Source organism: Aspergillus saccharolyticus (assembly GCF_003184585.1).
Source record: "Aspergillus saccharolyticus JOP 1030-1 unplaced genomic scaffold BP01scaffold_5, whole genome shotgun sequence".
NCBI classification, from domain to species: Eukaryota; Fungi; Ascomycota; class Eurotiomycetes; order Eurotiales; family Aspergillaceae; genus Aspergillus; species Aspergillus saccharolyticus.
The window spans coordinates 882,034-895,604 of NW_020290615.1; the positions used below are offsets into that span (position 1 = coordinate 882,034).

Here is a 13,571-nt window from a genome sequence, read left to right on the forward strand (position 1 = left end):
ATAAAGAATTGTATCTCCGTATGTCCCGCCACTCCGACCTGCTTCCGTACCCCGGTTCGGTTCCTGAAAAATACGGAGTACTGTTTTTTCTCTCTCTCTCTTTTCCCCTTCTTTTGTTTTTTTTTTTTTTTTATTTCGGTCCGAAATCAAAGTGTCGCCACCTGCACAAACCACCTCCATCTTCTTATCTTAGTCTTACTCATAGAGTAAGGGCCAAATAACTACTACCTATTCACTTCACTCACTATACATATGTTCTAGCTATCCATTTAGGGGTTCATCTAACTGATTATCCGGACAAGCTTCCTCACATCCAGAAGACCTCCTGACCTCAGCTCAGCCTCTCTGACCGTTGGGCGTTACTAGCTTCGTCGCCACCTTGGGAAAGTATTGGGCAACGAACCCTTCACTGAAGCATTGTTAGCCCCGCAATATTGGATTGAGGACCGTGAATGAGTATAAATAGGACTTACGTGTAGAAGCTGTGTGCAGAGCTGTGATCCTCCACAAGATTATGCGCCAGTTCGTGGCACAAGATCACCCACCAATAGATCAGTGCTTCGGATCGGGCGTCGTCAGAGTTCCGAAGCACTTGTTTCTCGTGTAGTTGCTGGAAGAAGAAATAGTTGCAGAAGATGCTACCCGCCCGGTTAAAAGCAATGGTCTTTCCAGGGTCATAGAAGACGCTGATGATGTCAAAACGTAACGAGAAAATATCAGCACAATCAATCAGTAGGGATGCGAACACGTTGATTCCAAGACTGTTCTTTGCCAAAAAGGCGGACCGGTCAGGCAGGGTCTTGACGAATAGCACATGGATGCCACAAGGAAGAGTAGCCACGAATTCAAGATCATGGCTCGGTTTCTCATCGCAGTAAGACCTAGTCTCTGTGACCTGATTCGTTTGCGGCCGGGTATAGACACTGGACGAGCCATGGGGTCGACAAGCTTGAACCGCTGAAAGTAACTCAGACTGAAGACGATGAGGAGAGTTAACGGCAACCGGTGCCTCAGGAGGAGACTTCTCTTGTGGATCTTGGACAGAATACGGCGGAGGGGGTGTAGCATTTCCAGAGGGTTCAGAGGCCGGCGTCTTCGAGGATTCCCCATTGAGGGCAGTCCAAGGTGATCGATTACCCTCAAGCCCAAATCGCTTGGTCAAATTGGCTAAAAATCCACGCGGCTTCTGATCGTGGGCCTGAGATTCGACCTGCATGTCACGGGTAGAATTTCTACTTGTAGGAGAATCAGGGAAGTCCCCTGGCATGAGTTGCCGGTCGTCTTCCGCTGTGTGCGATTGTGTCTGGGCCTGGTTTTGCGCATGAGCTTGCTCCTGAGCCCAAGCGGCTTCTCTTTCATGCAGGCGTTGCCGTTCCTCCTCAACTTGCTTCTTTCGCCTGTCTTCTGCAACCCTTGCTTCCTGAGCTTTCTGCTTGAGAATACGCTCCACGTTGTATCCTCGAGTCTTCAACTCGAGAAGATCAGTCTTCAGGAGCATTTCCAGGGTCAGAGTCGAGTGAAGTTTCGGCCTAGCGAGGATCAGATGTACCAGAGCTTGGCTTATTTCATACAAATCGTATCTGCCAGGGCATATCCACAGCTTCCAGGCTCGAGAAGGCTGTTGGGTAATGATTGCACTTCGCTTTTGAGTATGAGATATACGCCGTCCCTTCAGAGATCGAGTGAGGGATAAGGATTGCACCACCTGGACTTGGAGGTATTTCTCAAGCCAGCGTACGTCGTGTCGTATAGATTCGGCTGGTTGGTCGTGCAAGAAGAGCCGCGCGCGCTCGTTAATCAGCTTTTGTAATTTAGCTGCTGGGCTCTGATCAGCTGCCACTGCGCCCCAGTGAGCGCGCTCTTCGACAAGACCGCTTAGCGACACTGCCCCCAAAGAAAGGTAGAAGTTCTCCAAAAGCTCCTCTTGCGGAGCAGCCAAAACATGTTCCTTGAATAGATTAAAGCTCTGAAAGTCATCCACAACAACAGCATCCTTAGCGACGGTCAAGGCCCACTCCTTGATGCTCTGATCATCGTCTTCATCGTCCGAGTTGCCCACAACATCGCTGCGGACAGTTTCCTTGCCGACTGACGTTAGGTCTCTGCTAGACAGAAGAAAAGCGGACCTCTTCATCTCTTGATACAATTCACGGTCTTTCTTGAGCACCGAAGAATGCTCTGCTAGTGTTCTAAGCAACTTGAGATACTTGTCTGCGCTCTGGAAAGTAGCCGATACTCTTGCAGGCTCTCTTACAAGCATGCGTGCGAGCTCTGTTTTCGTTGGTTCTCGCTTAGAACCTACTGCCATAAGGAACAGATTGGCCTCCTGGTCGAAGTCAACGAAGTCAAAAATGTCCCTGTAGTCCTCGCCTTCGCCAAGGTAACAGAGCTTAGGCATAACATGACGCACAGAGGCCTTGCTGTCACTCTCGCCTCGAGAAGTCGAGACGGGCACAATGTGAGCATTACTAACACGCTCAATATCTCGGGGTCTGAGCTCCGACACCCTTCCGGCCAAATATTTGAAGATAACTCTCGCGTTTCTTCTGCTTGTCGGCGGCAGGCGAATCAGGCAATCCAAACAATCGCTCAAGGCAGGGTGCTCTTTGACTCCAAATTTCGAGGCGTGAGGTTGCAGATCTTTCCGGAGGATCTGGAAGCCAAACAGGGTAGCGCCCTCGTCCGTAAAACACTTTCCAGGAGTGCTCAGGGTGTCTGACTCGTTGACAGGAAGGAATGGGACCTTAATCGCGCCACAATCGAATAAAGCATAGCCACTTGTATGATACTCGGCGATATAGTATGACATGGCCCTCGTATGCAAATTCCAATTCTTGTCTGCAGCTGCTCTTGCCATTATATCGACTAAGTCTGCAGCTGATGGGGAAGCCCTCAAGCCAAGTATAGATAGGAATTTACCCTCGTTGCTGCTGGGCTGATATGTACCCGGCCACTGAATCACAGGCAAGCCAAGCACCCTGAGTGAATCTTTGGGCTCGAACAGTTCCGATATCTTGTAGCGTGTTGTCTCTTTGTACCTTGATTCCTTAGGACTGTGATCGTCGCGGTGCTCAGCAGGGCACAGGCTTGTGTCCTTGAGCCTTTTGATATCCTTTGCGGGTATGTCCGCTTGCACAGAGGCCAGGTACCGTATCAAGTCAACGTGACTCCACTTCCCCTCATTTTTGGCCACTGTACCCGACAGATCAGATGAGTTCAAAAGACGTTCGAATATGACCCCGAGTTCAACAGTTTTGCGAACCCCTAGGGACGCTAGGAATTTCTCCTTGACACCACTGAGGCCGTGGATAACAGGAAGATCATCAAATAGTCGAACAGAAGAGAAATATGTTTCGGGGGGAGTCTTCATCCCCAGCTTGGTCGGAATAATGGTTCTCGATTGTAGTAGGTTGATGACTGTCTGCTTCGATGTGGGACTGAAGTACTCCCATTGTTTAGATACTATAGGAAGAACCTGCGCAGAGAATGACGGGTTTTGGGTAATATCATGCTCTGCCGCGAGCATGTTCCGATTGCCAGTATTATCAAGAAGCCAGAGGATCCAGGCGACTACCTGCATTTCTGTCCATCCTAGTGCTTCCAGTTCTCGGTTTGCAAGGGACTTCGTGAATTTGAACGGTGCCACAGATGGTGGCAGTGGCAAGCTTGCTGGTATTTTTTGCGGATTAAGAAAGCTTTCAATACCCGCAAAAACAATCAGCTTGGCCTGTGAATCGGCGTTATCTTCGTCGCTTGCTACTGCAACACTGAGGATGCTCTGAACGGAAAAAGTGTCGAGCTGGCCTGCGATAGCCTTTCGACTGAGCCAAGTAAGAAACTCGTTCACCTGATTGGAGCGCAAGGTAGTAAGCTCTAACTCTTTCTTGATATCGGATACAGTTATGTCGGTCACCAACCCGAAGTCCGTCAACTTCTTGACGAAATCCTTAGCGCCTGATACAAAAGCGTCTGGCAAAACTGGAATCGAATCCATGAAGCTAAGATCCTTGGGAGCTATGCGTGCTTGATGGCTCTGGATTACACCGCAGGTTGAAAGAACCTCGATCGAGGAGCTCTTGTTGCACGTCCAGAATGCATCTTCTATTGTTTGCCCTAGCACAGAAGATGGAGTCGATTCACGGAACACGAATTGGTTGGCTGTATGAACAGCCTCAGGGAGAACCTCAATTATATCATCTTTGCGGATTTTAGCCGAGTTCGAATTATTCTTTCCAGGATGTATCCTGGATTTTATAGATTCCATTTCTGCAGTCCAGGCAATGCGACAGACGATGCCGGCGGCCCTTAGCATTTCAAGGTTCCACTTGCTAATATAGCGGGTGTTGAGATCAATACTCTCTCGCTCGACTGTGGGAATCACAGAAGGTGCAGATATATGAGCGTTAAGACCAGTTGTTTGATGGGTGGGGAAACCTATGAAAATCCTTCCAGATTTCAAAGGGAGTATGGAGGCGAGAATTTCAGAGTTGAGACCAGATGCTCTAGAGGCTAAAGTGGTATCGAAAGAAGGTGTCAGAATCGCGATCGTGGATTTCTTCGGTGGTGGTTTCCTAGTAGCCCGTTCGAGTTCGCTGCTCAAGGATTGACTAACAGACGCTTGAATACTAGCAGTATTGATATGAAGGAAGACAGATGCTTTCGAAGTCTTCAACAATTCGCCAAGGTCACTTGTCGTATCACTGTCTTCGGTTTTCACCGACTTCTCTGAGCCCTTTTGCCCAGTGAGTCTTGAAAAGAAAGTGCGCAACGAACCCGTGGTATCGCGAAGACCCTCGCTAAAGATGCTCGTATTTGGTTTCCATTCGACGACTCGCATCCAGTCGGCGTCAACTTGGGCGACCTCCCGAGTGACTGAATGGATCTTCATCAGTCCATGAGGTGTTTTGGTGTCAATCTCTCTTGGAATAACAAGTTCAACGCTTGGGGCTGTCTTCTTTTTGAGTTGCAACACCTTCCAGTCATCCAGCCACAGATCGATACCTTCAAGGCTGACAAATGTAAGACTACTCGACAGAAATTGGCATAATTGCATCAGTGAAGGAACTGGGGTAGTCTCGTTGCGATAGTCTAGAACAAACGTGGTCTCAGGGTTAGCATCTTCGTTTAGCTGTAATCGGCGGGTAAAAAGCGCATTTCCCTTCCAATAAAAGGCCATTGCTTCTTTCCCCGATGATACAAAAGGCTCCTCGCAATCATCGAAGACACTGTAGAAGCCGACGCCAAATGCTCCAATTTTGGTTTCATCGGGATTGCCGTCAGCAATACGTTTCAGTCTCGACCAATCCTTTTCACTAAAAGGCAGACCGTTATTCGATATAAGAAGGCGCTTGAGGGTATGATGGGAAATTGTATGCTTGACCAAGGTGTTCTCGTCGGCAGCTGGAGGCAGAGGTATCGTCGTTGAAGGCAACGTCTCGAACTTGATAGTCACTTTCCTGGCATTTGCATCCGCGGCATTCTGTATCATTTCACGTAAAACAGTCCTGTGGGTACGACATCAGCGAGGAACCCTCAAGTCCAAGCATTAGAAGTGATACCATTTGCCCGAATATCGTGCAAGCACTTTCGAGATCAAGCCCCGTGTATCCACTGTGACCGCCTCTTCGTCATTCCCGGACCCCAAAGTGCGTGCTCTGAGCGCATTGAAATCGATCTTCTGCGCCATAATCTGAAGCAAAAGAAAGTTCACTGTTCACAAAGGCGAGGCGATTAGAATGCGGTACTTAGAGAGCGAGTAATTTGGATGAACGCAAAGAGAATTCCAGGGGAGGATGAAGGTCAGTTGATTGAGTGGCTTGAGATTAATGTCCGAGAGGGCTGAGATCCAGGCACAAAACTAAAAACGCAAAAGATTTAGGTATAATCTCATTCCATAGCAATCCAGGCACCAGCGTAAAGAGATACGGGTGGGAACAAAAAAAAGTTTCTATAAACCGCACGGCACGGACATGGGATGAGTTCCGAAGGCGACAACGAGCAGATGAAGTACGCGGAGACACCGCGGAGTTAAAGCGTTTATCAGGGGCGGAGGGGGGCCGACTTCTTATCTGACGCACTGATAGTCACTCACCGCCCAGTATAACATTATGTCAGCAGCATGCAGTAGTTAGGCGGTAAGTTAAACTAAACATCATCATTGTTGTTGGTGGATGTTCGTTCCCTCAAACCGCTTGGTCATGCTTCTATGCTCCTTATTCCCTTGGTCAACCGGACTCTTCAAGGCAACGACAGCTCCCAGAGTTTCAGCGAGTGGCGTCTGGTCCCATGAAAATTGCTTCATTTTCTTTCACCTTCCCATTTCGTCGTGCGTAGCGAACGCTTCTCGTATGTACTTCTAACAGCTCGCCCGCCCGCCCCCGTGTTGGAAGCAGTCCTGAGCACCGCCCAGCTGTATCGACTGGATCCAGATGATATATGATGGGGGTCGATCCTCTCTCCCCGATCGCGCCTGTGCGCTTGAGGGCTCTTTTGCTACCCATTGGCAAGATTAGACGGTCACGATTCTTGAGTTTTGCTGCAAGGCTTCAAGCCGAGAACATTGTCCGCTTGGGCGATATTAGTCCCGATGCGCGCCCAAATCGAAGTAATTTGACAGCGCACTACCTCTAATATCAAGTGGCTGATATCCATCAACAGACATGTTCTCCCCGCTGGCATTTCCTACCGGCATGATCCTGTATGATCTCACCTATTCCGTGCCGCCGACATCCCACTTGGAACTGTTTCCTTTCGAAATCTTCCGTGAGCCTTTGGTGGTGATTGCGATTGCCGATGGAGCAGAACTTGATGGAAATACGAAGAATGGGGCCACAACCTTAGCAGCCGATCAGCCCCGAAGTCCCGGCGAGTTGGATCAGCTTCGACAGGAACTGGAAACGCTCAAGCAGACGAACCCAAGAGCTTTGGTACACCAGCTTCTGATATTTGACTACGATGGAGTGGAGAAACTGTTCAATGGCCCGGACAATGTTTCATGGGTGCCGCGACCTCAAGCGTCCAAGGCTACTACAATGAAAACTGTATTATGCGATATAACGTCCTTGCTCCTATCCGAACTCGATGGGTTCGCGAAGACTGTTCAAAGTATTCCTACCATAAATTCCCCAAGAGCATCATCTTGGGGTCCACATCGAGGGCCTGACATACGTACGCGCCCAACAGATCGCCTGTTCCATCGGATGACGATGCCCGCGCAGTTACCATCCAAAACCAATGGTGAATCAGAATCTCCTAGAAGCTCTAATCAAGGCTCGCCTGCTCCTGTTGATCATGAGACGCCAACTACATTCGATGAGATAACCCGATCAATTCAATTAGCCAATCGCTCTAATTCAGTGAGCAAGCCAAATTCTGTTCCGTCGTCTAAAGAACACAGCCGTGATCGCATGTCGGTAAGTGGCATGAGCGCAACTGATCGAACAAAAAACCGGATCAAAGGACGTATAGGTGTGGTTATTGGGACATTATTCCTCCAAGCAGGCAGATGGCCGGATGCTCTCAAGGAACTTGTCGAGGCTGCATCTAATGCGAGAGCCAGCAGTGACTATGTGTGGCATGCTAAAGCGCTTGAATCCATTCTTCTTTGTCTACTGATGCTTGCTTGGGCTGGGATGGACTTCCAGGTATGTCACTTGGCCCGAACCTGGCCGCTGAGTATTAAGATTTGACTACGATAAGATACCACCTGTATGCTACCCTGTCTCCGACAAGTCATCGAAATTGTCGTACAATACTACCTTCGACTCGAATTTGTCCTCTGCAGGGAACCGGATCATATCGCTTCAAAACCTGTCCAACCTGCTTCCAGACCTTTCGAACAATATATTGAATCTCTACAACCGCGCCGCCAACATCACCGATGAACCATTGCCTCAACTAGTCTATTCTGAGACTGTCGTACGCCTGGCAAGGCTTTTGGCTGCCGCACGCATTCGTGATGGTGCCCTGGATGATGTAGCTCTGAAACATATCGTCACAAACGAGCCTCTTATGCTTTTACACCGGCCAGAGCGGCCTCGTGGACTGAACATCCTTCGGAAATCTGAGATCGCGAACTTCCTTTTTCGTGCATTACCTCTTTCTCCGGGCTCAGACCTGCCTCCCACCGATGCTATACCTATCACCGTCGGCGTGGTCTCTGTACTAAACATTCTCGATCTACCACGAAAGAAAGCGTTTTTGCTACGAGAACTTCTTTCACTCATGATCCCCACCCTTGTGCAAGCCCGTAAAATTGGCGCCGCAGAAGTGGGAGTCCATCCTGCTGCTGGGTTGGCATCGCTGACCGACACCGCGTTTGATATTAATGCTCTTGACCTTGGTCCGGGGAACATGGAAGAAAGTATGCGGTCGCTCCTTGCTGTTATAGCTGACACATATGGCGTTCAGCCGTCTTCCTTTTTCGAGTGGGAGAGAAGAAGATCATCCACTCTCAGTACAAGCGATGCTTTGCCCGACTATGACTCCGTGGCCGCTATTGTTGAACGATCTTTCCGTCACGCTACGTTGGATCAGTATGGAGACCCGAATCTCAAGATAGATGTCCTTAAGGCGGCGATCAGCTCATGTGAGGCTCTTCCGGATTTCAATGGGGTGCTCCGTTTTACCGTTGAACTTCTTCAGACAATTCAAGGGGACCTGATGCTTGCAGAGACTCACTTCAACCCTCCTTGTCTGGCTCGGGACGAGCAGGTTCGACTCTTAAATAACATCAAAAGAACTGTTGGGGCAGCCAAAAGATTAGGCTCTTACGAGCTAGAAGCAGAATACTGGGATGACTTTTTGATACGTGGTGTTGAACTCCTGCCCCTCCCAGACCCCAGGCGGCCTGTTCGTCATTCCAAAACAGACCTCGATGCAGTCGCAGCAGATCACGAGAAATCGGCCAAGGATCCGTTTCTCTATAATCCTTTTGCCAAGGCAAACATAAAGGCTTCCGAGTCGCTAATGGTTGCGGGTGAGAATGCAGCTTTCGAAGTCTCGCTTCAGAATCCTTATGACTTCGAGCTTGAGATTGAGAAGCTAAGCCTCTCTAGCGACGGTGTGCCCTTAGATGCTGGGGCAGAGTGGATATTAGTACCTCCTCTCTCCTTACATAAAATCACTGTTTATGGGCAAGCTCTTGGAGAAGGAGCGCTTAGTGTTACTGGCTGCATCGTTAAGGTTAGGGATTGCAGGGAGCGCAGGTTTCCAATCTTCAAAACACTATGGAAGCCGCAGACTGAAGTGAAATTCAAACGCACTGGACTCGCTGCCAAGAGGCCTGCAGTGGATCGTCCTCTGTCCTGGAGTTCGACAACTTCCAGAGACGGTAAACCGATCCCCAAGAAGGGCCCTGAGACCTCGGCTTGCGAAGTCAAAGTCATCGGTAAACAACCGTCTCTAGTAATTGAGTCCTTGTCTCTTTCCCAGTCAGCAATCATGGTATTAGAAGGAGAAATTAGCTCCTTCGATATCACACTGCGGAATACATCACCGTGCCCCCTGAACTTCATCTTGTTCACTTTTCAGGACTCCACAACAAGACAAGTGCAGGCAGCTCTTAGCAACAAGGACCTCCTACCAGTTGAGATTTATGAGCTGGAACTAAATCTTACTCGATCTGCGCTGCGCTGGCGCCGAAAGGGTTCAAATCCTGAAGACCACTCAATCCTGGCAGGTCAAAGTGCTACCTTCACGATCGAGGTGTTCGGAAAACCCGGCTTGCAAGAGACTACTGTGCAAATAGATTATTCGTACCTCGGCATCTCGGACGGCAATTTGCCTGATGTCTTCTACACCCGACAGCTGTTCGTCCCGCTTACTGCTACGGTTAATGCCAGTGTCGAAATTGCACGGTGTGATATTCTACCTCTTAGTAGTGACTTTGCTTGGTGGAATCGTGACAATGGCATTGTGGAAGGCGAATCTAGCCATAGCCAACCATTGGAGTCTGCTTCAATTTCACCGGTACTCTCCCATCTTGCCCATGGCAAGTACGGATTCGGCCACTGCATTTGCCTCCTTGACCTTCGCAATGCCTGGCCCAACCCTTTGTCTGTATCCTTGCAGGTTCATGAGCAGCCGATAGAGCCCGAATTCTCACGAGCTTTCGACATCACTGCCGACTCAAGGGGTCAATACACGGTGCAAGGGGAACTCCAACCAGGTCAAACGTCCCGTTTCGTTCTCGTCCTCCCTAGGGTTCATTTAGAGAATCCTCACGCATCAATCCCTATACTGAACACGGGCGTGAAGCGACAATTCGTTGTTAGTGCTAACAAGCTTTCTTTCGAGGCCGAAGCAGCTTCCCGCGAAGCATTCTGGTATCGTGAGGAGCTCCTGCGCCGGATATCCGGTTATTGGAAAGAGAAAGCCGGAGGACGCGCTGGGACAATCGACCTGCGAAACCTCCGTTTCAACGCCCGAATGGTAGACGCCTTTCGGTCAGACGACATCGGCGTAACCTACGCCCTGGAGCCCTTACTGCCTGATGAGTCAAATAGCGCCGCAGCCGTGCGCACCGGGAACTCTAAGTACGACGTTCGAACGGATGAGCTGCTGAAGCTCACCGTCACGGTGCTCAACCGCTCTCCCCGGTCCTTACACTTAATTTTGCGGCTACAGCCTAGCCTTCGCCATCAGCCCAGTAACGTGGCCCTCGATCTTTCGCGACGTCTCGCTTGGACCGGTATGCTGCAGCAGGTTCTCCCCATTCTCGACGCCGGAGAGAGCACGACTGCCACCGTCGGCGTAACGGCTCTCTGCCGGGGTGAATACGAGCTTGGGGCAACAGTCGAGGAACTACGGCTCCTGGTGCCCAAGTCAGAGTCTGGGAGCGATGTCCCTCCACCTGCACAGCAGGTGGCTTTCCATGATGCGGATGGTATCATCACCGATACTTTCGGTGCGGACGTGGCCAAGAAACGACGAATCTGGCATGCTAAAGAGACTTGTGTTATGAACGCCCATGATTGATATGCCAAGGGATTGGGAAGCAAAAGCCCAAGAATAGATGGATGGATGAACAACATCCCCCAATCCCACTTATGTATAAGAAATGGTTCTTGAGACATAATACACATATGCGTCTTCCTGTTCCTGTCCGGCAGGTTACTAGAATAAATGAGCGAGCCTTGAATGTGCTGATGCAGTGGAAGCCCTTTTACATAGCATTGAACCCGTAAAGTGCACGATGGCGTTTGCTAGCATTGCAGGTTCATCACATTGACCTTATTCCAGGTAGACGCAACTATCTCAGATACTTGGTTTTCTTTGTCATGATTCTTCTCACCATGACATCCTAGCTCAGCTGTATGGTTACCAGATCTTGACTGCCAGATTCCCACAGTAATAAGACAAGGATACGTAGTGCATTGTAGCAGTCAAAGAAGAATTTGAAGGGAGAAACAAAGAAAAGAAAAGAAATGAAATGAAAATGGATATATTACTGAGACGACCGCCAAGTCTATGGCTAATGCCCAATTGCCCTCTGCAGCCGTCCAGCGGCAGTCGAGGGACCGGGCTCAGGCCAGCCGCTCACAGCATCATTGACTTCTTCCAAGAAGCTTGTGCTATTGTGGATGGCTGTGCCACCCAGAACAACCCGCACACCAGGCGAACTAGCGTTGACTTGGGCGACCATTTTGGCTTCTTCATAGGTTGCGCCACCAACCATAAAGATAATAATGTCTTGAGGCTTATCCCGAGTATGGCCCCCACCTTCAAGAAAAGGATATTGTAGTTCCCGCAATCGACCTTTGATCAAGTTCTGAAGAGTGGCTTCTAACCTGGGAGAGTGTTGCGTGTAGACGTTCTCTACACCTTTTAATCCCTTGAAACGATCCCGTGCACCGGAGAACAAGGAGGTCGACTCGAACAAGTCTGAAAAGCCACCAGCAACAGGAGGCGCCTGTAGGGAATGGTGATAGGCGAGTAACTTAGGGATAATGTTGACTTTGTACGAAGGAACATCACCCGCAGTCACCAGCAAGTCAAGAAGGATTGGCAGAGCATTATTTGGCTGCTTTTCATACCGAATGGCATATAATGCCACTAGTCGTAATTTGCTCTCAGCCGTCACTTTGGATAATTGTATGAGTCTTTGAAGATTCTGCGAAAATTTGGTTATTTGAGTTTTATCAGACGAAAAGCCACTCTGCGTGCGTGCAACCATGTTCGTGCATACCTTGAGGTCATTCGCATGGTTGTCATTACAAGCCAAGCTCTGTTCCAATTCACTCACATCGAGAAGATCCTCTTCACCTACACGTCTACTCAACTCACCAACCAAAGTAACATGCTTGCTGACGTTCCCGGAGAGCTTCCGAAACTCGGGGTAGTCTTCAACGAAACGTTTCATGTCTGCAATTGACTCGATGTTCATTGTGCTGTGAGTCTTGGCTTGATATTGTTCGACATATTCCTTGATGTTCTGCCCCAAGTCACCAAAATTCTGATACATGTTCTTCTTAAAGAACGGATCTTGGTCTTGGGACAGAACAATTTCCCGTAACTCGGGTCGGATCTCCGGGACATCTCGAAGATCCACTCGGCCATTGTGGATGCCCATCAATTCATGCACCATCGCCTGATAGGTCCATTGTGTGAGGAGTGGCGTAATGGGGTCATCCCGACGGTCCAAGATTAATAAAATTGGTGGGGTATCCGTCTTGCGAAAGTTGAAGAGCTGTTCCTCTTGCGTTAACTGATACCGAACCTCGGTGGCCAGCTTCTTAGCCATCAAGCTGTTCTTCTCGTAGCGAATTAACGGGTGCTTTTTCAGGGACAACAGTACGGCGATAACTCCTTCCGTGGCCCTCTGTAACGCATCTGGGTTCCACAAGTCAGGCGACTGGCTCCAGAGGCGCTGCTGGGGGTATCCTAGGTTAAGGGAACAGAGATCCGGATTGATTACAAGGAAGTCGGCGAAGTGCTCCTGAACAACACGAACGACTTCGTGGGAGTCAGCTTCGGCGAGCCTTTCAAGCGAGGATTTGCGGATGATATTGCTGAGGTATATATAGTATTCGCCATACTTGGGTTCTCGGAGTTCATCGATCAGGAACTGAATGGAAGTGGGAGATGGTCGTACGAAGCAGAGGCATCGCAAATGTCGCATTCGTTCTCGAGACGCATTGTCGAGCCGATCAATGAGATAAACCTCATGGTTCAAAAGTGCGGACTGGGTGATGGCGGTCGAGACAATGGGCACCTGTTCGAGAACACTTAGCACACATGGCCTCTATCCGGCATGACACGCGCAAGTCCCACTGTCTCACTGTCAAGAAGCAAAATCTTCATTTTGGCGGAGGATGAAGAGCCCGGAGCCGTTGAATCGCCCGCGGTGACCATCTTGGAGATGTATCCCGATACCGCGGCGACTACGTCCATGTTGGGCGATTTGGGGGAGGGGGGGTGTGGGGAGGAGGAAATGCTGCAGCAATTAACAATCAAGACGATAATTGAAGAGACAAAAGAGATGGACAACTTGGAACACAGAGAGAGGGGAAGAGAGAGAGAGAGAGAGAGAGAGAAATGTGGCTCAAAATCAGTAACTGAGAGAGAGAGAG

General features: G+C 49.5%; 3 protein-coding genes across 3 annotated transcripts; 1 reads left to right on the top strand and 2 right to left on the bottom strand.

Moving 5' to 3' along the window:
* Positions 1-105: 105 nt before the first annotated feature.
* BP01DRAFT_313464 (histidine kinase-like ATPase domain-containing protein) lies at positions 106-6,013 on the bottom strand. Its single transcript, XM_025572507.1, has 3 exons — positions 5,559-6,013; positions 474-5,504; positions 106-409 (listed from the first exon to the last, which is right to left on the bottom strand). Exons 1-3 carry the CDS (start codon positions 5,684-5,686, stop codon positions 337-339), a joined length of 5,232 nt encoding a protein of 1,743 aa, XP_025434246.1. The 5' UTR covers positions 5,687-6,013; the 3' UTR covers positions 106-336.
* A 151-nt stretch (positions 6,014-6,164) lies between these two features.
* BP01DRAFT_179256 (TRAPPII-specific subunit TRS120) lies at positions 6,165-11,225 on the top strand. The gene is made up of 3 exons (XM_025570861.1): positions 6,165-6,604; positions 6,658-7,643; positions 7,699-11,225. The coding sequence occupies exons 1-3, from the start codon at positions 6,436-6,438 to the stop codon at positions 10,975-10,977; spliced, it is 4,434 nt and encodes a 1,477-aa protein (XP_025434247.1). The 5' UTR covers positions 6,165-6,435; the 3' UTR covers positions 10,978-11,225.
* On the bottom strand, positions 11,205-13,392 carry BP01DRAFT_407806 (Sec1 family protein; the record flags this gene model as incomplete). The annotated part of the gene is made up of 3 exons (XM_025578806.1): positions 11,205-12,112; positions 12,188-13,213; positions 13,273-13,392. The coding sequence occupies 3 exons, from the start codon at positions 13,390-13,392 to the stop codon at positions 11,474-11,476; spliced, it is 1,785 nt and encodes a 594-aa protein (XP_025434248.1). The 3' UTR covers positions 11,205-11,473.
* Between the last annotated feature and the right edge of the window lie 179 nt (positions 13,393-13,571).